At 39.7% G+C, this 26,368-nt stretch overlaps 1 protein-coding gene across 3 annotated transcripts in view; it reads right to left on the bottom strand.

Moving 5' to 3' along the window:
* Positions 1 to 26,368, bottom strand: part of NKAIN2 (sodium/potassium transporting ATPase interacting 2) — a 1,142,378-nt gene that overhangs the window by 299,079 nt on the left and 816,931 nt on the right. For all 3 annotated transcript variants that reach the window (XM_089686435.1, XM_089686437.1, XM_089686436.1), the window contains exon 4: positions 24,678 to 24,878. In XM_089686435.1, the coding sequence (XP_089542561.1) occupies positions 24,678 to 24,878 (201 nt within the window). The remainder of the gene's footprint in view (positions 1 to 24,677; positions 24,879 to 26,368) is intronic.

The raw sequence follows: 26,368 nt of genomic DNA, 5'->3' as shown, positions 1-26,368 counted from the left end.
AGGATTCTTCCTGGAGGACCTCTGACTGCGAGGCTGTGATTATGTCTGCTTCTGGTGCTTCACTTTCTACTGGAGCAGCTTTGGTCAGCTTCAGCCTCCAGGGGCACAGTCTGGCTGCAACAGCAGGTGTCCTCCCCGCTTGGGGGGAACTGACTGCCTCAGGGGAGCCGTGTCCACAAAGCACTTGGAGGTCTCTGCCACCAGAGTGCTTCAGTCCCTGAGCACCCCCCAAAGCTGAGTGCCAAGATGGAAGCCCTTTGAGGACCCTCCAAGCCTACCGACACAGTCTACATTAGCTGTGCCTGGCACTTGTAACTTCTGGGAGCACTCTAGCAGGCAGGAAGAGGCCCAAATGTTCAGGCAGCAGTTTGAGGCCTACCACGAGAATAAGCAGTGCGATTGGCGGGCGGCCTGGACCTTCGGTGATGTCTGGTGTTCCACTGTCTGACCAGTGGGCGTGTGATGTTGGAGGGGGAGCAGTCAAACTCTGAAGATGGTGAGGCTGCGGGTTCTGGTCCTGTTCAGTCTGGTGAGTCCCTTGCGCATACCTTGTCTTCTTTGCAGTCTTCATTAAGTTGTGTGTTGGGAGTAGGGTGGGATGACGCTATTGGTTTTGGGGTTTCTGCTTCTCTAGCTCCTGTACCTTCCACCACTCACTCAGTAGAACATGGGTCACCTGCATCGGGGGCTGAATCAGGCTCACAGTATTTGTTGGCAGACTTGAAAAATTTGGTGCAGCAATTTGACATGGGCTCTATTGCTGGTTCGACCCCAGTTGCAGCATGGATGTCGGCGACTTCAACCACCAAAGATGCAATGGTGCCTGGGCCTCATGCCGCCCCATCGTCTGGTTAAAAGCAGGTTGTGTCTTCTGGAGCCCAACCTACTTCACCACCGACTGGGAATGGAGTGGATAAACAGAAGGAGAGAGGTAAATCCTCCAACACCATTTGCTTGTCAGATTCAGCTAATTGTGAGGTTTATGTGTGTTTTAAGAGCCCCTTGGGTGTGCACATCAAGCCAGAGGTGAGGGAGGAGAATTGGAGAGGTGAGTATGTGGAGATTGTTATGTTACTGCCTTTGGATAAATTTAACTTGGATAGGCTCAAGCTAGAAGAATCCAAGAATGAAGATGAGGATAAGCACAGTTACTGGTTGCTTCTGCGCATTATTAGGAATCAGCTGCAGGCCTTTGCCATCTTGGCTAGTGTGATTGGGGAGAAACACTCCGAGAACTGTTCAGCTCTCTTTTGTTATTTAGATGCCATCAGCAAGGCTCATAGAGTGTACAGAATAGTGGCTTAGCTGCTGTATGATGAAGAGTTTTGTCAGTGTAAGGCCATTTGCCTCTCTCTGCCCTGGGATCACAAGGTCATCAGCTTAGGGATTAGACTGATAACTTTGGTGCGGGCTTCTTTGTCCTTTTTTCCAGGCTGGGCTGGTAGTCCAATTACCCTGGGGAAGATGGCCACAAAATGGATAGGGTTTTGTTAGCAATTTAACAAAGGAGCTTTTAGATTTGATGCTGCTTGGTGGGTCCTATGGCCTCTCACGATGCTCTAAACAAAGTGAGAGACATTCCAGATATTCTATATGTAAGAGGGATAATGTCAGTGAGGGTGGAAAGGATGCGGCCTTTCTTAAGTAAGCATCCTGAGTGGGCAGCAGCCCAGTTGTTGGAATCTGGTTTTGCTGTAGGTTTTGTTTTCCTTGTTCTCTTTCTTGCATACTTACTTTGCGTTCCAGAAGTAGTTTTAGAAAAACCTTCAACAGAAGTGGCCTTTGGGTGCATGGCTGGCCCTTACACTCACCTTCCCCTTGACAATTTAGTGGTCTCTCCCGTGGGGATTGTCCCTGAGAAGGAACTTAATAAGTTTTGTTTGATCCATCATTTGTGCTTCCCCAAAGGTGATTCAGTCAATGATTTGATTGACCCCATGGCTTGTGCAGTGTCTTACACCTCATTCAACACAGCAATTTTTTGGGTACGGCACTATGGGCAGGGTTCCCTCATGGTGAATACGGACATGGAGGCAGCCTTCCAGTTGCTTCCGGTTCATCCTCTGAGTTTTGGGTTGCAGGTGGTGTGACTGTTGACTGCTGCTTACCCATGGGTTGTTCAATCTCCTGCGCGCAATTTGAAACTCTCAGCTCATTCGTGGAATGGGTGGTCTGTGAAGTGTCTGGGGTCAATTCCGTTATGCATTACCGGCACAACTTCCTGTGTGTGAGTCTGCCCTTCAATTTGTGTGGCATATTGCAAGGATTCAACATGCGGCGGAGTGTTGCGGTATTCCATTGTCTGTGGATAAGACGGAAGGTCTAACTGCGATGATTAGATTTTTTGGGCATCATTATTGATTCCATGAAATGTCACCTGCCTGACGACGATTTGCCCACCCTTAAGGCGGAGATTCAACTGGTTATCTGCTAATTCAAAATTTCAATTGAGGCAGTTGTAGTCCCTCTTACGCAAACTGAACTTTGCTTGCCGAATTATGCCGGGTCTTTAGCCGCCGGCAGTCAGTGGAGTGTGGAGTATTTGCCTGTGGAGTTTTGGGAGGCTGGTTTTATGAGAAACTTTGTTCTTCTTGAACTATTTCCAGTGATTTTTGCAGTGGAAATCTGGGGTGACTCCTTTTGCAATAAAAAAGTTTGTCAGAACTGCAACAACATGGGGATGGTATAGATCATTAACCAGCTATCTGCTTCCTCTGCGCCTGTTGTTAGGTTGTTACATCATCTTATTTTGTATTGGCTGCAATTAAATTTACTTTTGTATACTGTATACATGCCAGGAGCTAGTAACACTTTGGCTGATGCTTCGTCTTGGTTTCTGCTGGACAAATGCGAGGAGTTGACATCGAGAGCAGAGCGAAACGAAGTTCCTTGTCCATATAAACTGTGGAAAACTGCGTTGAAGCCTCTGTGGGCTTTATCCAGAATTCCTTAAGTAGGTCTATGTGGGCTGCGAATTCCAGGCTATGGCAGGAATGGAGGGATCTGCTGCCAAGAGTCGGTGTATATTTTGTTAGTATGAAATTTAACACTGTTCCATTGTATTTTATGTGCTTGAATTTTGAACAAGGTGTGTCGATATCAGCCATCAATTGCAAGTTGGCCGGCGTAGCTTTCTTGTTCAAATTATTGGGTGTCCGGGATTACATGACAGACTTTCTGGTCAAGCAGGCCTTGAAAGGCTACAGGAGGGGTTCCTTCAGGCCAGACAACGTCCATCTGGTCACTTTTGGTATGTTGCAGGAGTTGTTGGTTCAGGTGAGTTCAGTTTGTTCATCAGATTTTGAGGCACTTTTGTTGCACATATCATTTGTACTGGGTTTTTTTTTGGGCCCTTTGGATCAGCGAATTGGTTAGTCCTTCAGGGGGCTCCTAGCTACCGAGGTCTGCTGTTCTACTTCTTCAGTGATCTTGTTCATCAGGCGTTTTAAGTTGAATCTGGTGGAAATGGCAATGTATTGCACCTCTACCATGTTTGGGGTTCCCCAGTTTGTCCAGTTTCAGCTGTAGTGAACTTCTTGCAGTTCCATCAGCAGAGGGAGGGTTCTTTTCTTATTCACCGGGGCGGCCTTGTCCACCATCCAGTTTGTGTCGGTTTTCCAGTGTTTGTCCGCTGCGGGTTATGTTTCCGAAAACGATTCTTCTCACTCCCAGGTGGTGTTTGGAGTAATCTGTTCTAAAACACCTCATAAGGTGGGAATCCGATCATTTTAAACTCTTTGTCTGTTCTCACTTGGTCTAATGTGTCTTTTGCTGCTTTATCTGATTATTTCCATTTGTTGGTGTTTGTGTGTAGCGTACCGATCTCTTGCCATGTGCTCTTTTTGTATTTTCTTTTCTAGATGCAGTTGGCTGTCTCTTGTGGATTTTGGGCCACTATTTTTTTTTTTTGGGGGCACAAGCAAGAAGACTTTAGGACCAATGAGAGGCAGCTGGGTTTCCTAGGTCAGAGGCTACGGTCAAGTAGATAGGTGTCCTGGAATTGTTATGGAACAGGGAGGTTCTGGAGGTGCATCGTCCTCCCATCTTGATAGGGCGTCTGACATATTCATGCTGCATGTGGGTGGTAATGACCTGGGAGTTCGATCCATGCATTACTTTATACTTGAATTAAAATTTTCTTAGGCTGAGCACTGCCTTCCCTGCCATGGTGGAAGTTTGGTCAGATTGTCGGACGCAAATCGTGGCATTTTGCATGGTCGGCTGACAATTTGAATAAGGCACACATTAAGGTCAATAGGGATGTTGATCATTTTGTTGTACATAATGACTGTTTTGTTGTCAGACACCAGGAACTTGACGTGGGCACATGGCGGTATCTGCAAAGTGATGGTGTCCACTTGAATGCCATTGGTACAGATTTGTGGTTTGGGGTCTGCAAGACAAGTCCAGTGGGCTTTGCATTCTTGGAGGGGCTCACAGGTGTAAGGAGTTACACCTTTGAGTGGCGGCGGTTTGGGGTCTTCAGAGCTGCTAAAACCTTTGGCAACAGTTCATAGTAGGGACCCATCTAAGGTATGGCATCCTCTATTGGATCCCAGTTAATCTTGTGTTAATTGGGAGGTGTCAACAAGGACGTATCTGCAGAATGGTGGGTTTGTCCCCGAGTTGTTGTAGCGCGACTGGGGATAGTTAAGTAGCAACACAGATACAAATCTGACGTTGGTTATTTGGTGCATCCTAAGATTGGCTATTATGGTTATTTGATTATTATTGTTTCTGTTTTAAGGAATGTTTGTTAATAAATGGCCAATATAGCCAATTTTTTTCTCCATTTTCGTGTCGTCTCCTTTAGGTAAAGTAAGTTGGGGAGCATGCCGTACCACCTTGGTAAGATGGACTGGTGAACATCTGTGGTACCCTAGTCAAGATAGGCCCAAAGCAAAGAAGAAAAACAATGAACATAGGGCTGCATGAATAGGGGACAGGGAAAACATTGGGTTATATTTAAATAGGGTTAAATTGGCTTTAGTATAGGAAGGGTGGATACCTACTTTGATTGGCTATTTTGTAGCAAGTGAGTGAGTAAAAAACAGGGGTATGCAGGATGTGATCCAGAAGGCAAGAAAGCAGTTGGAGCTAACAGATGTGACGGATTCTTCCCATCCTCCAGCCCTGCATTGGATCTGTTTTAGTGCTGGTTTTAGGGCCTTTGCAGTTTGGGTTCTTCAGAGGTGTTAAAACTTTCATAGTAGGGACCCATCTAAGGTATGGCATCCTGTGTTGAATCTCAGTTAATGGTGTGTTATCTAGGAGATGGTGACAAGGCCGTATTTGCAGAGTGGTGGGTTTGTCCCCGAGCCGGTGTAGTGGGGCTGGGGATAGTTAAATAGCAATGCAGATAAAACTGATGTTGGTTATTTGGCGCCTCCTAAGATCGGCAACCTTCATGCTATGGTTAGTTGATTATTATTGTTTCTGCTTTAGGAATTTTATTTTTGGATGTTTGTTAATAAATGGCTAATATGGCCACATTTTTCTCCAGTTTGGTGCCGGTCTCCTTATTTAGGTAAAGTAAGTTGCCATAGCACTTTGGTAGGATGGACTGGTGGACATCTATGACACCCTAGTCATGCTCTGAAAATGTATCTTAACCCTAATTCTAAAGGAAACTTACAACCATATTATCCCTTCAGTTGGGTTACTAGTCTCCCCTACTTGTGCAGTTCTCTCAATTCATAAAAGCTTGTGCAATAGAATATCTTAAGCTGTATAAGCCTATCTTTGGATGATATGACTGAAGTCATGTAGGTTTCCCCTATGTCTTCCCAATCTTCATCCTTTAATTTGGAGTTACTTTGGTGCAAATAAGTTGTGAATAATAGAGGGAGATCAGTTTGGCAAAATCAGGGAATAGTAGTTTTTCCAGTGGTGTTTGGTAAAGTGTGACTATGAGGAAATGGAATTGAGCATAAACTGCATGATGCAGCCATAGGTAGAAAAGTATGTATATCGGTGGAATCCCATCCTCCTCCTGTATTGCAACAAAATCCTTCATCTTTCTGTCATGGAATAACTGGTACAGGGACTTTATGGCCCCATATGACAACATTATCTTTTTAATGGTGTATTGTGATGGGTATATATAACATTGTATAAATCTATTTTTGCATTTTTGATATTAAATTGATGATTATGTTTAATAAATCTATTTTTGTATGACACAACTTTGAGTAAAAGCCATTAGTGTCTATAAAGGTAACTGCTCAATGGACTGCAGTGTCTATGCTGCAGTCAACTGTCTTTGGTTCTGTGGTAAACCTAAAGCAGGGACGGACTGACCATTTGGAAACTCGGGCGCCGCCCGAGGGCCTGGGGTCAGTAAGGGGCCCCATGAGATGCCCCTGGTACCTTTTTCATAGGCTTTTTTGAGTTTGGGCAAGGACACAGGGGTCCCATGATCCCCTATTGCCCGGGGGCCCCATGAGTTGTCAGTCCGCCCCTGACTTATAGTACCTAATTGCTACTATTTATGGCACACATACAACTTGGAATTACTGCATTATATTTAACTACTTAGGCTCTGTGAGGTTTTACCCCTTCATGACCAGATCATTTTTTGATATTCAGCACTGTGCTAATTAAACTGTCAATTGAGTGGTCATGCAACACTGTAACATGTCACATGTCTTTCATACAATTAGAAATTTCTTTTAGTGGTATTTGAACACCACCGAGTTTTTTTTATTTTTGGGGGATATGAAAACCCCCCAATATTTCCTACTTCCTGTTATAAAATAAATCCAATAAAAAAAAAACCTAATAATGTATATTAATTGGTTTTTGCAAAAGTTATAGCGTCTACAAATTATGGTATGAATACTGGAACTTACGCAGCTGTGACACTATACTAGTAATGGTGATGATCAGTGACTTATGGAGGGACTATGATAATGTGGACTACAATCTGGCACCAGCTGACGCTGTCTTGGAGGGTCACTAACTGACACTAACATAGTGATACTAATAAAGTGATTGGTACTGTACAGTGTCTTGGTGCAGGTACATCTCCTGGCCCGAAGTTGCCACCAGCTCTCAGTACAACTACTGTGGGCGGGCGGCAAATGGTTAATAGACTAAACAGAACTCGCTGTTTAATACTACAAATATTTAGGTCGTTTTAGAGTGGTAATTTGGCATTTATCTAAACAGCCTGAAAAAAAAGTTCAGATTAGAAAGTTACTTTTTAATCAAATATGCACAGAGAATTTTATTGACCTCATGCGATCTATGTTTTACTGAATGTCTGCATCCTAGTAAAGATTTGCATAGTAAATAGCTGGGCTCTCTTGACAGTCTTTTCTAATTTTCCCCAAATGTCTTTCACCACTGTGCAATAGAAGTAAAAACATTAACTATGCATATAAGTTGATCAAGCTACAAATACACTTCAAGCTTGTAAAACGTCATGTTTAGCTGAACTTAATTATCCGTGTTAATTAATATTGAACCACTGGGGCTTTCATTTCACTATAGCTTTTTTTTTTGTCTTGCATTTATATTGCATTTGTGTTTCCTCCTTGTGTTCTAATTAAGTGGGATACTTTTTAGGGAATAAATGAAAAAACTAGATAAAAAAACATATGTTACAGGCAAAGGGATTACTTAAGTCTTATAAGCAAAGAATATTGATTCAGGGAATTTAGCCAAAAGGTAACCTTATAGAGATGCAGTTAATGTATGACCTTACCAGCTGTGATAATTACCTCAAAGTCAGAAACGTGACTATTAGTTAATCCCATCTTCCTTCTACTTTTTCCTTTGCCTACGTGAGTAGGTACGGTAAAACACTGTTTGGCTTAGTATGACATTTTGTTTTTTATTCTCAGAGTGGATGAATTTGTTAATGATCAGTGTCATTTTCATGGCTGTAAATCAAAGGAACTGGTGATTTTATTTTCCTATTCATTCCTATGTACTAAAGTGATCATATGCCAAATAATATATACATTCTCTCGCAGTCTGGTATGTACACATTTTCAATTGGTTTATAGGCTTATCAGTTACAGCAGAATTTCAGGTAAACTAGTAAATGCTAAGTTTAATGGAAATCTTTACTGAAATAATGTGGTAGCTGCCAACGATGACCTCTTCTTTTGAAAATTCTATTTGCCTGGCAGACTTTATGATCCCGATAGCTTCAGCAATTTCAGTCCCTGACTTTGAACACTTACATTGGTCAGGCATTCTGGTTTTACTGTGACTTTCTAATCTGCATGCATGTTCTGGATTAGTGACCCAGAAATTACTGAAGCTAGTGATATTTCTTCAACTATTATTTTGTAATGGAGGTCAGCACTGGCACACATTTTACAGTATAACTCTCCTTTAAATGCACATACTGTATGCTTAAAGTGGAAGACAAGTCAAAACATAACTGTGTTTAAATCTACTACCACCCTCATTCTAAGCTTATTCTATCTACCTTGTAAAAGGAAAGATGCCTATACTTACCTATTCTGAAGTCACTCTGGTCTAGTCACATGATATCTCCAGTACTTCAGTTTAGAGGAGAGATCACCAACAATGGCTGCAGCGCCTGGGTGATGATGTCCCCCATAGGGATACTATGGGGCATCTGTTGTTGGCTGTCCCTCCTCTATAATGAAGTTGGTGCTGGGACCCAATCACATGCCTGGACCAGAGCAACTTCAAGTATAGACATCTTTCCTTTTAAAGGGTAGATTGAATAGGCTTAGAATGGGGGTGGGAGTAGATTTAAGCTCAGTTAGACTTTGACTTACTTACTACTTTAATATTTTACCTGTAAAAGGATTTGTAATTCTCTATATGTTGTGATTTACAGACATCGTCCTCACTGTAGTGCCAGGCAGGTGGCCAACTTATTTAATTTTTAGCAATGTAGCTTCCTATGAATCTCCATCTCCTACCTTAAGGCCTTATTCACACTGTTCTGTGCATCCACATGCAGAGAGTTTCACTTGTGCACTGTTTCACTTGATGGTGTTTGGGATACCAGTACAAGAAGAAAACACATGAATTGTTGAAGAATTTCTATTACTTAATGAAAATTGACTGATTTCACATTTATGGACTTATTTATGGACATTTTATTCAGTTATGTCCTTTTTTTCTTTTTATTTGTAATAATTATTTAGCAGCACAACATCACTTGTTTATTTATTATGAGCAATCACAAGTGCCCCCAGAGCAAGCCCAAATTATAAAGAGCGCATCTCTATCATTCAGGAAAAGCCTTGCATTTTTATCAGTGAATGCAAGGCTTATTCTGATTGGCCGAGTTGGAGATTGTGATGTGATCTGCCCTCTCGTCCACCTTGGACAATCGGAAGAAACCATATATTCATCGATAAAAATACAAGGCTCCACCTGAATGGTACAGAACCACTCAGCCCAACTCTTTCTAATTCCAACAGAAGACAAAAAGTTGTCCATACTGTTGCTGATGCACAACGCTGCTTGTCACATGTAACTAATGCTACTACAGTATATAACAGCACACCCAGCTCCTGCATTGTATGGTAATGGAAATAGTTCCTTTGGACCAGCTTGAGAATCAAAAAGATAAATCCAAATCCATCCAAAGAAATCTGTGATCTCCTTTTCCAGATTTACATATTATATGATTAGATTCATTAGCCTTAGAAAATCACTATTAAATGGAATAATATCCTAATACTCAACCCCCTCTGCATAACTTCATGATCTGTAACAACACCTAACAAACCTACCCAATATCCTTTTTAATGTTATGTGAACATTTGTACTCGTGCTAAAGCATTTCTTTTAAAGAATCCACTTAAGCATTCATATTTGATGTAAGGTACATTCAAGCAAACAAGCTGACCTTTATAGATGAATGTTAGTTTCTCTATTATTCATAAACCCAAAATTACCTTGCCAAAACTGCTTGAAGACCAGGCATTTCCGGGATGTTTTGTTTACAAGTTTAAATCTGTATTTTTTTCTAGAAAATTACGTAGAACCCCAAACATTATATATATATATATATAGCAAAGACCCTAGAGAATGACATGGCGATTGTTGCAAATTTTTATGTCAAATGGTATTTGCGCAGTGGTTTTTCAAATGCAGTTTTTTTTAGGAAAAAATACTCTTTAATGAATTAAAAAAAACAAATCACAAGATATACCCTCATATTTTCAGAAAATATGAAAGAGTATGTTACGATGAGTAAATAGATACCTAACATGTCACGCTTTAAAATTGCACACACTTGTGGAATGACGACAAACTATGGTACTTAAAAATCTCCATAGGCGATATTTTAAACATTTTTGCAGGTTACCTGGTTAGAGTTACAGAGGTGGTCTAGTGCTAGAATTATTGCCCTCACTCTGACGTTCATGATGATACCTCACATGTGTGTTGCTAATACTGTTTACATATGAGTGCACGATTTACATCTGCACGTGAGCACGGTGGAATGGGGGCACTTTAAAAATAGTTTTTCCTATTTTTTTATTTGTATTTTTTTATTTTTACACTATCCCTTTAATTTTTTTTTTTTATCAGTTTTATTCCTATTACAAGGAATGCAAGCATCCCTTTTAATACAAATATGCATGACCTCTTTAAGAAGAGATTTGGGGTCAAAAAGACCCCAAACCTCTTCTTTACCTTTAAAAGCAAAATGATTAAAAAATAATATTTTTTTAACTTTTGCTGTAAGAAAAAAAAATGTGTATACTTCTGCCGATGACCGGGTGTGACATCATTACATTGCTCTGGTCCTTCATCATGATAGAGGCAATCGAAGACCATAGAGTCTTTCATCATCACCATCTTGAGGAGGCTGCACTGTTGGATCATTTCTCGGGTCAGGTGGCGTTAACGGTAAGCCCGAGAAACACCGGAGAGCACTGGGGGGGGGGATACATCCCCGACGTCCCCTTCCACCACTACGGAAAGTGATCCAGTGGCTCAAGAGCCACTAGGACTGCTTTCATGTAAAAGCCAACCATCTGATGAACAAAACGGTACAAGGGTTATGGCTGATTTCTTCAGTTTTTATATGTATTGCAGTCTAAGTGAAATTAAATCAGAAATTTAGATACATATGTGATGTTCCCTATCTGGCAAATATTTTAATTCTCTCTGCTTTGATAGCAAAGGGCATCAATTAACTTATTAGGTGCTCTCTCCATCTATTAGTCAGCTCCCACTGATGGATAAAATTATGCTGTGTAGCTTGATTGGCCTGAAGTACTGCTTCTAATTTTACCAATCTGAGTCTTAGTAGGCAGGAGCCTACAAAGCTAATCACATTGTGGTGCACCTTTATTTGGTTTTGAAAGAAGATATGGTCACTTAATCTTTCTTTTCACAAGAATATGGTAAATGGGGACTTTTGTAACTGTATTTGGACATTTTAGTAATCATTTCTGTATGTGTCACACTGTGGAAGCCTTTATGATTTACACATGTTAATATATGATTATGTTTATGTAAAAATATGTAAAGGGTTAGCTACTTGCCTTTATTAGTTTTGCACAATTTGTAAACATTGGCTGATTTACAAACTGTCCATAAAAGTCCGTTACGGACAGCGGCTGCCTGAAAAAAAATGTAGGCGTGGGCCAGGCTTAGTCAGGTTCGAATGTGGGGGGGGGGGGTAGGTGTGCTGTAATGTCATGACACTGCTTAGCACCTTTTATGGATTGCAACAGGGTCAGCGGAGGCAGGACTCGGAGGTGGGAGCGCACCCAGCCACCGAGACTAGAGAGGACTGGTGGACGGAAGACAGACTCAAATCTAGTGATGACCCAAAGCAGAGGAGGAGCAAGCCACTTGGGGGACCATCTGACTGAGCCTGCTCTGCACCCGAGCAAGCAAGCATTGATATGGGGGAGGTCAGTGTGACATGACTCCAATCTCCAGCCAGACCACAATATCTCTGTGGTTGGAGGTCATTGACATAAGGAGGGAGTGAATACACTAAGGTAAGGAGGTACACTGATATATATGTTCCCCCTTATAATAGTTACCCCAGTATTCACTCTGTGGAAAGTGGTCTGTGGTCACCAGAGTCCCCCCCCCCCACATCCCGGCATTCCCCCTTAAATCAGTGTCCTCAGAGTTCCCGTTTAAATTAGAGTCTACAGGATTCCCCCTTACAGTGCAAAACCCTTGCCAAAATGGGTTCCTTGCAAAGCATAACTGCTATCTCAGAGATGAGCTTCACAGAGGTGATGGCTACAAGGAATCCCCACCGTGAAGGTGAGAGTAGAGAGAGGAATATCTCTAGTGTTTAAAAAAAGCCTTTTATGAAAAGAGGACCAGAGTAGGGCTTCTTATCCAAGGAATGACATGTCTCTGAAACAAGATGTAAAGAGCAGATACATGACTTTTGATAGTGCCGAGTGTCAAATACAGGTTCATATCCATACATTTTCCCACCTGAATACGGCATTTGTATGTTATTTATTTTCAATAGTATTTACAGATTAGCATGTCTTTTTAATTTTTTTTTTTTTTTCTCATAAGGCCATTCCAGCTCATGTCAAGTTGTGAATGAGGACATCAACGCTGTAACTAAGACATTTACAAGCAATCATATCCATAAACTATTGGATGTCAAGGATGGATTATTGTCTGAAGGTGACCCAATAAGCACTTGAGGTACTAGCCTGCCACGCTGCATATGTCATGTCAGATTGGACCTTCACCGCAGTGGGAGGAATATGTGACTAAATAGTTGAAATGTAATAATCTGGGGTGGGGATGTGTGGCCTTAAGGGAGCACAATGTTTTTACATTTTTTTCTAAGGTTGCAGTGAGATTCTGGGCCAAAAAGTTAGCTCTTAAACAGACTCAGCAACAACTGCCAGATGTAGTCTAATCGCTTTAAGATAAATATATAGTTAAAAATAATAGCAAATTTAGCCCCAAAGGTATTATGGCTAAAGGTCACTAAAAGGGCTTTCTCTATAAGAACTAGGAGGCCACAGAGGACACAATAGTGAAAAACTGTCCAGCAGCAGGACAATTTTAAATAGCAAGAAAAGGCAAAATTTATCAGAGAAAAATGGCACACAATGGGTTTTTATAACAAGAATGAAGATACAAGGGCAAGCTGGGAGTGAGTGAGGGTCAGTAGTTAGAATGCAGGACTGTGAGTTTTTTCCTTTCCTTTCTAGTTCTGTGTATCTTTTTAACATAGATGTAGATTCTTCATACAACAAAGTAGAGGATGTGTATTTGTCTCACGTGGGAGAGGACTATCCAGCTATATGTCCAGCTTCTGGAAATGTGTCTAAGAAGTTCTTCTGCTGTCCCCCTTCTAACTTCAACTGCAGATGCAGAACCTGTATGCCCCCCTACTGGCTGCATTTACAAAACCTATGCCTCTTTCTTTAGGTCTGCCTGCTATAAATACAGGGGATTACCTGGCTATAAGCAGCTATGAGATTGAGGATGCTTTGTTTTGATTGTTTTGTTTTGATGCACTTAAGCATGCAGTGCTACAAACAAAGTTCACTATACTGACTGTAAAATAACAAAAAAGACCCTAAAAAAATAGAACCTAACTAAAAACCTAAAAAAAGTGAAACTTGGAAAAATGGAAGGGGTGGCCCCACAGCTAAACAGTAACTGAAGTTGTTTCTGATGGACACAAAAAGGTAGTTCTAGAAATGACTTTTGGGTTTATGCACTGCAATCACATGGGGAGTACATAATATTATGTAGCATACCACACTACAATGTCCACTGACAGTAAACAAAACAGTGGAACACACTAGGGAGCCCACCACACACCAATTCATAGTAATGTAGCACAGTACAACACTGTGTATAGCACTTCAACACTCTCCCTATCTACTCCAGGTCTCCAACAAGCACTGTGTATATGACTGTATATTTCACTCTTCAGCTGCTCTGTATAGTATAGTAGCAAGTATCTTTCCTGGAAACACTCTGTAAGCTCTCCCTATCTACTCCACGTCTCTAAAATGCCTGGGAACCCTGAATTGTTCTTTCTAAGTCACCTGACCTAAGTTCAGAAAGTGAATTAATGGTAAGTGTTTGCTATAGTTGAACTCAATTAAATACAAATTCGAATTTTAACCCTACCAGAGAACAGGAATATGAGGGTTAAATATTATACTGCAGTTCCATTTTTTTCCAGCACTCTACAAGTTCACCATACTATGCTGTAAAAGGCTGAATAAAACAAAATACAAGTAAAGCTCTTTGTAGTACACATATCACTTTCAGAGCAGCATGTCAACCAATGTATACACAAGGACAGCCCCTTGGTACACCACAACCATAAACCATGGATGGAAGTATATAAGTTATTTAAAGATATTTCTTAAAGGTACTGCCATGAATTATCAAAAACATTCCTGCATTTTTAAGATACCATTCCATCATTGGTGCTAACCTTATGATTAGCACTAAATTCTACCCAAAACATAACATCACTCTCAACAGTTCCCATTACCTATAAATAATATTTCTTACTCATTGTCAAATGTACAGTGTACAATGGAACCTTTGTTGTATTCAGCTCAGTAAATTCAGAAACATGCAAATTATTACTGGCTCTGTTTATCCAGGCATAGGCAGAGAGACACCCTTTTCATCAAAACCAGTCTATCTTCTGAAGGCATTCTAGCAATCTGTTCAAGGACAATAGTCTAACTGAATCATCATTCTGCCTTTGTATATGAGTTTATGACAATCAAACTTTTCAGAAGGGAAGGGACCCCATTAATTGACCCTATACTTAATGTATTGCCTTTTGACCACACCACTCGAATCCCGGGTGCTTTGTTTATGGAAAATGCCAAAAAAAAAATAATGCAACACCAACTCTAAAAATGTCTAATGTTCACATATATTGCCTATATGTAATAAATGACATCGCACAGACTGCAGAATACTATTTCTATGTTATTGTATATTTTTGGTTTAACAGAAAAATTTTCCACGTACATTAGCTAGAGATGTAGCATGATATAAGATACATTGTCATATATATTCTGATTGTGATCACCAAAGTGCACAAAATATCCAAAAATGTAACTCACTTGTCTCATTCTGAAAATCTAATTTTCCCCTGATTAATTATAGTGACATTTTCTAAAAAAAAATAGAATCACCTGCTGGAGATGAAAGGTGCAGTTCCCGTGGTCACTAGCAGGTGTGTCCCAGCAGCTAGCAGATTCCAGTAATCAGGCTTCACCTGATGGTGGCATTTGGAAGGTATATACAGTAACTCCTCCCTTGATTTTTCTCAGTGCTTCAGTGTTTTGCCAGTTAACTGAATACAGAATCTGCTTGCTTATAATCCTGATCCTGCTCCCTGCTGTATCCTGTACCCCCTACCCCCTGTATCTTGTTCCCTTATCTCTGCTCCGCTTGATCCCAGTCCCAGTTCTGGTTATCTGTGCTTCCCCTTTGCTTGTATATATTGTAGTACAGTGAAGGGGGAAATGGAACATGCATTTTATTTATCAAACATTTAGTTTTGATTAAGCAGATATTTTGCATGTATATTTTGTATTTAGAAGACCTATTGTGCAGCATCTGTATTTCTTGTGTTAGAATGCTATTTACACCTCCACTTAGGAGATTGCTTGTGGGTAGGGCCACCTGTTTATGCTAGAAGCACCTACTACCCACTCCATGGGACCCAGCCAGCATACAGGGCTCACCCAGGTTCACTGACTGACCTATAGTACAACCAGAGCCCTCACAGATTCATGCGTCTACCTGCTATCCACATGCATGGTGTGCCAGTGACATGGGGCCGAACTGCAAGCCAACTCACCATGCTCCTACTCTCTCTTGACACCTGGATGTCTGGGATGCCAGATAATTCAGGCCTGGAGGTTTCTTGTGACCCCAGGATAGTACCTATCTCTGCCTATCCACCATTGGCCCCTAGCTAGACCAGGTGTGTGTTACCATTGGTTACACCAGTTGACTTTCTCAACACTTAGCTTGGTCCAACTCAATTTTATTGCATCAGCCACAGTTCCAATAAAGTGTCAAACATTCTCTCAAGTATCTATGCACTGTTTTATTAATTCAGATAGATATAGCAAGTCTCTGTGAATATAGCTGTATACCTCTGTGCTCAGCTTCAAGCGAACCTCTCGAAGGGGAATCAAAGCGGTCAATCTCAGTCTCTAGAGTGCGCTAGTGCGCTCCCCAATTATTCCTCTTCTTCTCATTCACAGCAACTATGTGAGCTATGCTCTACCCAAGCTATTCAAGGGGTCCCGACAGAAAGGAAATTAAATCATCCTCCTTCCTGGAAGGATTTTAAAAGAGATATATACTTAAGTGGGCCACCAGGTGGACCCTGATTACTTGCTCTCTGTATTTTGAAGAATTGTTATCTGGAGGAACTGCTGCAAGTAACAAGCTATGTGAATTAGCATTATCATCTCAGTGAATTCCATCAGAAGCAAGGATAGAACTACAAAACAGTTAGATAGTTAAGTCCCACCCACCTTGGAACATATAAAATGTATTAGAAAGTCCCAGCAAGTTTGAGCAAGTCTTTTGAATTTAATATTATGTGTTGTGTTGCTCTCCCTGCATGCAGCCCTCCTGCATGCGTTTATGATAAATAGATCTGCTTTTTCATTTGGCTTCAGTAGTCAAAATGTTACTGAAGCCCACAGGTTTGGGTTTCCCCTGAAATTGTGTGCTAGTTAGGTTTTGTGTCACTTGGTTCACATATATTGTTAAACAGGGTCGGACTGACAACTCATGGGGCCCCTGGGCAATAGGGGATCATGGGGCCCCTGTGTCCTTGCCCAAACTCAAAAAAGCCTATGAAAAAGGTACCAGGGGCATCTCATTGGGCCCCCTACTGACCCTGGGCCCTCGGGCAGTGCCCGAGTTTCCAAATGGTCAGTGCGCCCCTGCCTCTGTATATTCAGGATCTAGTGCCCTTTTAATCTAGGGAGACATAATAGGTAGCAATACTTACCTTGGTTCCTGGCACTCTCCCTAACTCTCTTTGATGTGGGTGGGCCCTCAACATCATGATATACAATGCAGGACCCACAGTGATCACTAGTCTTGCATTGTATGTTGTAACATAGGTGAGGGGGCAACCACATGACCAGAGAAGAGAAGCAACTTTATGGACTTTTCATCAATACAAAGACCAGCAGGGAAGAAACCTGTGTAACCATGGATTAAAAGAAGAAGGAAGGCAATAACAGAAACAGGGGGAGTGAAAAGGACAGAGGAAATAAATAGGGAAAAGCACTCCAGTCAATCTATGCTTTATAACTACATTGTCTTAGATATATGGGATACTCGATAGAATGAGATTTTTCATTTGCTCAACATTTTCACAGAAATTAGGGGATGTCAGTCCGCCCCTGTACGGAGGTATGTATGTCCATTTCCTTTTTTGTAAGCTGACAGGACAGTAGAAAATACATGGAAAGTATGTAAAAAAAAGAAGCAGCATTTCTAAACTACTACTGGGCCCCTGTGCTGGGGATGGTACAATGGTAGTATGTCCAACCACGCAACAATGCCGCTGTCACTCTAGCAGCTATGCTGTTAGATTCCTATGCAGAGCTTTAAATGTATCCTTTTGAGGCCCTCTGTTTTAATGCGATGATCACAGTACCTATACACACTACTCCTTGATTCTGGAGGCAAGTCAGGTTGCAGTTTTGGCAAGAGGACTCCATCTCTCCACACACTCCACTTTGGGGAAACTGAATGCATCTCTTATTCCGGACCCTCAACTTTGGGCCTGTTAGGGATCAAGACTTTGATGCACTTAAAACCACTTTTTAGTTACCAAACACCATGTTTTTTTTCTACTTGCAATTGTAAAGCATGGTCCTCAATTCCAGAGACAGCTGACGCTGACATCTAACCCAGTAAAGAGCTTGTTAAGTAAAGAGGAATTGACTAAATCACTCTCTGCTTTATATAATACCCTATTTTTAATAAACACACCACACATGACCTCTCTTTATAACCATTGGTCTACTGATATCCCCTCGCTGTTCACAGACGACTAGGAGGAATGCCTATAACACTTCCTGCCAGACATGATTGCAGCCAAGGATCACTTCATTCAAATAAAGTTCCTACACCAAGTGTATTTCATCCCTCAATGATTATCTAGGATCTATTCTATGCTGGTGGCTATGTGCCCTCGATGTGGTATGGAGGTGGGTATATTTATTCACATATTCTGGACATGTCCCCAGCTTCAGACTTACTGGAGGGATGTAGTTCATACTAATAATACAGTAGTGTCTATGAAGTTACCCACAGACCCCCTCATTTTTCTTCTGGGAATCACAGACACCCTTGAAGCTTCTAGATATCAAAAATGTTTTGTTTTTATGCATCATCCTATGCTAGATGGAAGATACACTTGTATTGGAAATTCGCTAACTCACCAATCCCTCGAGGCTGAAAAACCTCCCTCAATGGGACACTGCCCCTATACAAGATTAATTACGCAAAAAAAGAACTACCCGAGAAAATTTTACAAAATTTGGATAAACTGGGTTGATGCTCAAGGTATAACTGTATGATGTGCTTATAGCTCAGTTCTGGCTGCTGCATATGTGTTTTGTGTCCTATACCTTTTATAAAGTTCAGATGCCACACCATTGTTCATCCTTCTCCCTCCTTACCTGGCCATATCAGTGGCATTTCACTAGTGCTCTTTTGGGCCTCCTCACCCCCCCCCCCCATTCATTCTTATTCCACATTTCTTGGGTAATGACACCTGTGAGATGTAGCTTCTTTACTACGTACACACACAGATTCTGCTGTTTATTTGCATGTTTACCCTTCACCATGTAACTATGTATATATCTACTTGTATACTGACATACTGTATGTACCAAGTCTTTAGACCCTTTTCATGTTTCACTGTTAACTGGTTTTAAAGTTTATTGTAAAATCAATTCTGATTAAAAAAATGAAAATACCAATTGCTTACATAAAACAGATCTGAAAGAAATGTACAGTATGTATTACATATACACACATTTTAACCAAAATATTTTACTAAAAAGTATTGTTGACAGGATGAACAACTATGTAGCCAGATAGTACTGGGCCCCTGTGCTACTGGCCCCCCTAACCGTTGGATGGTCTGTCAAAGTTGCCAGCTCAAATACATTTTAATTTCAATTGCAAAGTATAAAAAATACAGAATAGGACTAGTGTCATATAGATGGTTTGTGATGCTGACCTAAATTTTTTGTGTAAGTATGACATTGTTTGCTGTTAAAAAAAGAAAAAGTATAGGTTGCTAGGTTTTATTGTAAGATTTGTTTTTTCTTTTTCACACTTTAATAAAGCTGTCGCCTGTAACAACAAACTAATGCTGCATTGGTATTAAATTAATAATCACTCATTTCCATTAGCTTATGCCAAAATGTATTCTGTGTGCTTTCATCTTTCCATTATGTTTGTTTTTTATTGTGCAGAAAAAAGCACAGAGCAGCTATCATTAGTGAAGGAGGCAGGACACAATGAAGCTGAGGTGCACAGATAGTGGAGCTGAAAGAAGTCCAAATTGCTACATTAAAATGTTATTGTTTATTGCCATGGAAAGTGACTGCAAAACATCTATTGCCACATGCACAGAGATGTTGGTACTCGTTACAGATTGGTGGAAATAATCATTGAGCTAGAACACTGGAAAGTCAGTTGATGATGGTAATAAAGCCTTAAAATCGGTATTTTCTTTGCTAATTAAACTCTCAGTTAAAGGCATGTACCAATAGTATAATGACCGTAGCAGAGTTACTTGAACAAGCCAAAAACAAGAACTGGGGTTACGCAATGTTGGCAGGGTCATTATCAACCTGGTGCATGCTCATTACAAAAGCTTTACATTGTAATTATCAGATTAATGAAGTACTTCATTATCTGAATGAAAATGTGTTTCATGTGCTTAGCACAGCTTTAAAATAGCTCATTACTGTGTGCAAAATCCAAGATGAGCATTGCAGAAAATGTTTTTTTACATTTCGCAAAAACAGCAAATAACTTTTCCAAAATGGAGTATATATTTATTGGGGCCAGAAGCAAAAATGTTATAATTACTTACAGTAGATGGCTATATAGGACTATGACAAATGGGCAATTTTAGTTACCCTAAACTACTGAGTAACAATTAACTGCAATCAGCAAATAAAAATCCTTATAACTCTTTGCCAAACATGTAAAAAAAATTGTATGAGCTGAGCCAATCACCACACCTTTTATGTTACATTATGTCCAAGAATACAACTGCTTAGCCTATGAGGTGCAGTTATTTTATACCTTGAAATCCATCTAGGAGATTCAGAAGTCTGCTGATGGCAATTTCCAGACCAAGTACAGCATATAGCATGTCTGAAAATCATAAAGGTAGTTTTTCTCTCAGGACAACAAAAAAGTTATAAAATAATGTACATAATAATAAACGTGATTCTTGTGAGCTACTATGGTGTGTACTTTAAGTGAATGTATGTATAAAGAAACCAACAGGTTAATAAAATATCACCGTGTGTTTGGTATATATACAATAAATTATAAATAAATTAAGCTGGTGTACAGAATAATAAATAAATAAATGAATGAATGGGTTGCTTACACTATACACATACTCTTACCAGTGTGTCAAAGCAAATAAAAACCAGTGATATAAATAAATATAAATAAACCAGTGATATAAATAAATATCAATAATATTATATGAACATATATATATATATATATATATATATATATGTGTATATAAAATTATATTACAATTACATAGATTAATTAAATAAATGAAAACAAATTATAGCAAGTGAATGAGTCCGATATATTTCCGCGGCGTGATATTGCAATACGCTGGTACTGCATGCTTATCTTTGAAAAATCTGTGATATTGTAGTGTCTTCTAATGGTGTAAAACAAAATAGATATAGTCCACCAATCTTAAATAGAGTGCTCCTTCACCAGTTGTGCTCTCAAATGACGTATATGACCAAACTGTTAAGTGAGGTCATACAAGCTTTTGGGTTGGGTTAATACAGCACTGCCCAGCCTAAAGCTCAGAATTAAATTGGTCCAGTGACTGGTGAAATGTAGGAAAAAGTTTGAAGGGAGTGAATGGACCCCCTACTGGGAAGAGGTATAACTCCATCCATCCATCCGCCTCCAGGAAAAAGGTCCCTAAGAAGTGGCGAGACCCCCCTGCTGGGAAAAGGGAAAAACTCCATTCATTCAACTGGGAAACAGGGATTTACCCATCTGTTCACCTCTGAGCCCAATTAAAAGTAAACAAGCTTGTATGACCTCACTTAACGGTTTGGTCATATACGTCAGGTGAAAGCACAACTGGTGAAGGAGCACACTATTTAAGATTGGTGGACTATATCTATTTTGTATTACACCATTAGAAAACACTACAATATCACGGATTTTTCAAAGATATACATGCAGCACCAGCGTGATTGCAATATCACGCCGAGGAAATATATCGGACTCATTCACTAGCTATAATTTGTTTTAATTGATTTAATTAATTTATTTAATATAATTTTATATAGATATATATTATTAATAGTGGAGCGTGACACCACTGGTTTTGATAAAAATAATGTATACTGTGAAAGGAAAAATTGTTTAAACTTACTTATAATTTTTGACACTGTAAAAATAAAACCTTTGGAAAATGTCAAAACATTACACTGACACACAATTGACTGTGGTTGTTTATTTAGTTGCATAGTCAGGTTGAAAAAAGACACATATCCATCAAGTTCAACCAACTGACATGCTGTAAATAAATGTTAAACTTGCTCCCACAGAACCCTAAATGCACAGAAAGGCAAAACATCCTTAAAAAGCATGGTGCAATTTGCTACAACAAGGAAAAAAAAATCTTCCTATTCCCCTACAAAAGTTGGATATCACCTGGGTCAACAATCCTAGCTGTGTTGATGGCATACATAGACGTTCAATCTGTAGACAAGAAGTCATTTTAGCAGGGCTGTATTTAGACTTCAGGCGATTGAATAACTTTTTTTATAAATCTCTTAAACCCTGTGTCACGTGCTTACTTTAGTAAAAACTACTGCTAGAATATGTTATTAGAGGAGAATATAGAGTACGTTAAATGTACAATTTTTAGACTATACAGACTATCAAACAAGAGAATGGAGAGTTGTTTTGATGATTATTGAACTACATTGATTGCTTCCAACACTCCCTGCATCTCTATTCTACTACAGCTCTCTAGCTGAATTAGGTTGCAAATATGTAGAGACAACTCACGTAACCGCTTCCTGACCACCCTATAGCAGAAATACTGCTACAAGGTGGCAATGCTGCACAAAATCACGTGTATATACGTATATTTCCGGGTAGGGGGCATGCGCATTGGCGACTTCAATTGTCAATCACCGGGTCCCGGCCGGAGATTCCCCGCCAGCACCTGTCGATCACCGAGGAACAGTGACAGAGGAGAGGTCTGTATGTAAACAATACAGATCTCTCCCCTGTCAGCTCCAGCATGCTGCTTTGTATTGCTCTGCATAGCTTACACACTGCTCACACAGTAAAACACAGCACACAGTAAAACACACACAGCACACAATTAACCTATTGATTGCCCCAGATGTTAGCCAATTCCTGCCCAGTGTTATTCGTATGTCAGTGCTTTTTATTGGCACTGATCACTGTATTGGTGTCACTGGGGATGTCAGTGACAGTTAGTCAGTTCCTCTCCAGTGTCAGAATGCCTGCTGCAGTCCCACAGTCCTGCTATAAGTCGCTGATCGCGCCATTACTTGTATAAAAAAAATTCCAGTCTACAGTTGTGCTCAAACGTTTGCACACCCTGGCAGAAATTGTGAAATGTCAGCATTGATATTGAAAATATGACTGATCATGCCAAAAAATGCTCTTTTATTGAAGGTTGATGATCATATGAAGCCATTTATTATCAAATAGTTGTTTGGCTCCTTTTTAAATCATATTGATAACAGAAATCACCCAAATAGCCATGATCAAAAGTTTACATACCCTGGAATGTTTGGCCTTACAGAGACACAAGGTGACACATACAGGTTAAATTGCCAATTAGAGGTTAATATCCCACATCTGTGGCTTTTTAAATTGTAATTAGTGTCAGTGTATAAATAGTCTATGAGTTTGTTAGCTCTTACATGGAAGCACTGACTGGGCTAGATACTGAGCCATGGGGATCAGAAAGAACTGTCAAAAGTCCTGCATAACAAGGTAATGGAATTTTATAGAGATGGAAAAGGACATAAAAAGATGTCCAAAGCCTTGAATATGCCAGTCATAACTTCCACTAAGAAGTAGAAAATTCAGGGACCTCTTGATACCAAGCCACGTACAGGTAGACGAAGAAAGATTGCAGCCACAACTGCCAGAAGAATTGTTCGGGATACAAAGGAAAACCCATAGGTAACCACAAGAAAAATACAGGCTGCTCTGGAAAAAGACAGGTCCCAGAAGGCTGAGGGGAAAGAGGGGGTCGAACGTCTGCCCAGATCACCTTGCAAAAACAGGTACCAGCTCATCCCCCCCCCCCAAAAAAAAAAAATGATGTGCCAAATCTGAAGGAGGAGAAGTTCAGCTTTAAGGAAATAAGATATGAAAAAATAATCACAGTTTGTAAAATTTGAGGTTTAGTGCTGCCCTCCTTTTACATTGTTGCCCAGGCACTGGCTCACAGGTATCATTATTGTAAATACAGCCTTGCATATTAGTATAATTTCCTGTTTTACTTAACACACAGCAAGCATTGTAATCAATTTACCCACACTGGGTCTGCATATCTAGAACCTGAACTGCTAGTAGAATACTCTTCTATCTGTTAGTTCTAGGTATATTATAGCAGCATGGGCAAATGTTATCTTTATCTTTCCTTCCCCAGCTTCAGCTTACCTTATGTGATTGTGATGTCTTTTGATAGTCTGCTACTAAGGTTATATAGTCAAATGAAGTATAAGTGTAAACAACACAAGGTAGCTGGCCAAAGGGGGTATTAAATATAAATTCAGTAGTGATCATCATACCTGTCTATGTATTTGTGTACTGGTGATTCTTCACTAAATCCACCAATCTAATACCAATATGTAAATAGTAGAGCCACCTTAAAATTACAAAGCTTTTTCAATGTAAAACAGATGAAAGAATGTAGCCGAAAAAGTTTGCCAACATACACATCATATATTTTCTGTAATATTTCTTCATTGGCTTGGGGTTTCAGTGTCTGAACAGCAAAAACTACTGCCATGTGTTAAAATATATGTTCTTTCCTGTACCAATTCCTACAAAAAGTCCCCTGGTACATAAAATTATGGTTTTAGGGGGACATAATCACACAATGTACTCAAGCATGTCACCAGAGACCAGTTAAGTCAAGGTTCCTACCTATTATAAAGTCTAACTGGTACAATATATTTAATCTCTATTTACTTTATAAAGTTTTGTATGTGGAATGATACAAGTGTTTTAGTTTTGTTCATAAAAACAAGTCAATAGCTATTTCAACAATAGAATTTTTAAATGCGTATGTCTTAACTTTAAACAAAATTCTTAATTCATTGTTTGGAGACTTTTTCTTTTACGCTCAAATACTAACAATACAAGCCACAATATGTGTTAGGGCACAAAATCTTTTTACTTACAGCAAAAAAGATCTGAAGGGAGCTGTGTGCCACTTCTATATACTGGTACTCTAACAAGCACTCAGAAATAGTTATATAACGATGATCTTCTGGTGCCCACTCTGGAGCTGGAGTTACTGAGGTAACCATGCATCCTGGACCATTTTCCATCCACCAGGAACGATGCATTGATATGTTAAATGTCATGAAAAGGTCTCTTTCCTAAAATAAATAAAACAATAATATGTTGTCATATCATACAGTATATGTATTTAAACTGCAAACACATTAGAAACATACACATGTAGTATTATATTTTACAAGGCTTACACTCCTATAGAAGAAAAGTATAATTTTTCAAATAAGAAAAAGGCACAAATGAAGTATACACATATTAACAGCATCCAATATTTCTTGATTTTCTAAACTCATAGATTATACTGTGAATTCAAAAATTATTTCAATGCAGAAGCTTTGCATAGATTACATAAAAAATATATCTGGCTTTGAGTTTCTCTGCCAAGGAATGTACTCATGATCTCTACCATTTTTTTTACTTGTTCTCCTGACTTTGTACTTCAGAACGATGACATTGGTGCTATGAAACCTGCCTCTACTTATTTTTGGATTACATGTTTGCATGGTGCTTCACCTAACCCCAGGCCTATCCCAGGAGCTGTCAAGCAGTAAATCCCAAATCTCTTATCCATGAATCTCAAAACAACAGAACAATTTTTAGAAGCAATGCTTCAGGGAAGAGCTACTGCTTGGCGCAGAGCATTTATTAGCACTTTAAATAAGTGTGGGTTTAGGGTTTGCATGAAATGCTAAAAAAAGCTATATAATTTTAAAAAGGGTTTACTGTTTTTACTGTAGATTAATGAATATAAGTAACTGTTTTTGGCTAAATGCCCTTTTATAGGGATTTTGAGAAATATTAGAGACAAGGGTTAGAGTATACTTTTTTTCTTATTATACCTGCAAACTATTTATTTTTACAAATGAATGAATCACAATCAATATAGATAAATTACAGAAAAACAATACCAGTTGCATGACAATTCTACAAGTTCTGCAATATTTGGATGTGTTTTACAGCAAAAATTACCTGACTGTGATAGATATGGTATACATTTCTTTCCTAATGACAAATGTGTATTGGCCACTAAATGGTGTCATGTGGCCTATTAATAGGATGAGCACATTTTGACCCAAGTGCTTTTAATGCATATGGTTTGGTATTGAGGTAACAAAACAGGCAGTTATTTTACAATCCATATTGTTGCTCTTTTGTGTTGTTTTTTTTTTTTTTATTTACCGGAGTAGATCTCAGTGCAATAAAGTGATAGAACTAGTAGTGCAAAGTGCTACAAGAAATAGAACAGTGTACTTCTTCTATACTAGTCTCACATGTATTTTGCATTTAACCAGTTGCATCTCTAAGACTCATTTTTATTCTGAAGATGTTATAAAGTCTGTGCTTTTGTACATCATAAGGTCAAATGTAGGCATGAAGGTGGTGTCAAGCACCTGTGGTAGTGAGCCCTTGTAGATCACCGACTCGGGGTTCCCCAGGGCAAGGAGTCTAAGCCCCAGCCTTCTTCACCAGAGCCCCTGATGGTGGGGATGGACTTGCAGCAAGCTAGAACCGGGTAGGTATGCCCAGCTGATGATACGGAGATCGCTTGCATGAGCAGAGTATAATGGCAGGA

This window comes from Staurois parvus, unplaced genomic scaffold, assembly GCF_062004578.1.
Source record: "Staurois parvus isolate SC_StPar_1 unplaced genomic scaffold, SC_StPar_1.0 ptg000397l, whole genome shotgun sequence".
Classification (NCBI taxonomy): Eukaryota; Metazoa; Chordata; class Amphibia; order Anura; family Ranidae; genus Staurois; species Staurois parvus.
Note: the sequence above shows the minus strand (reverse complement) of the source record. Positions and strands in the feature narration are given on the sequence as shown.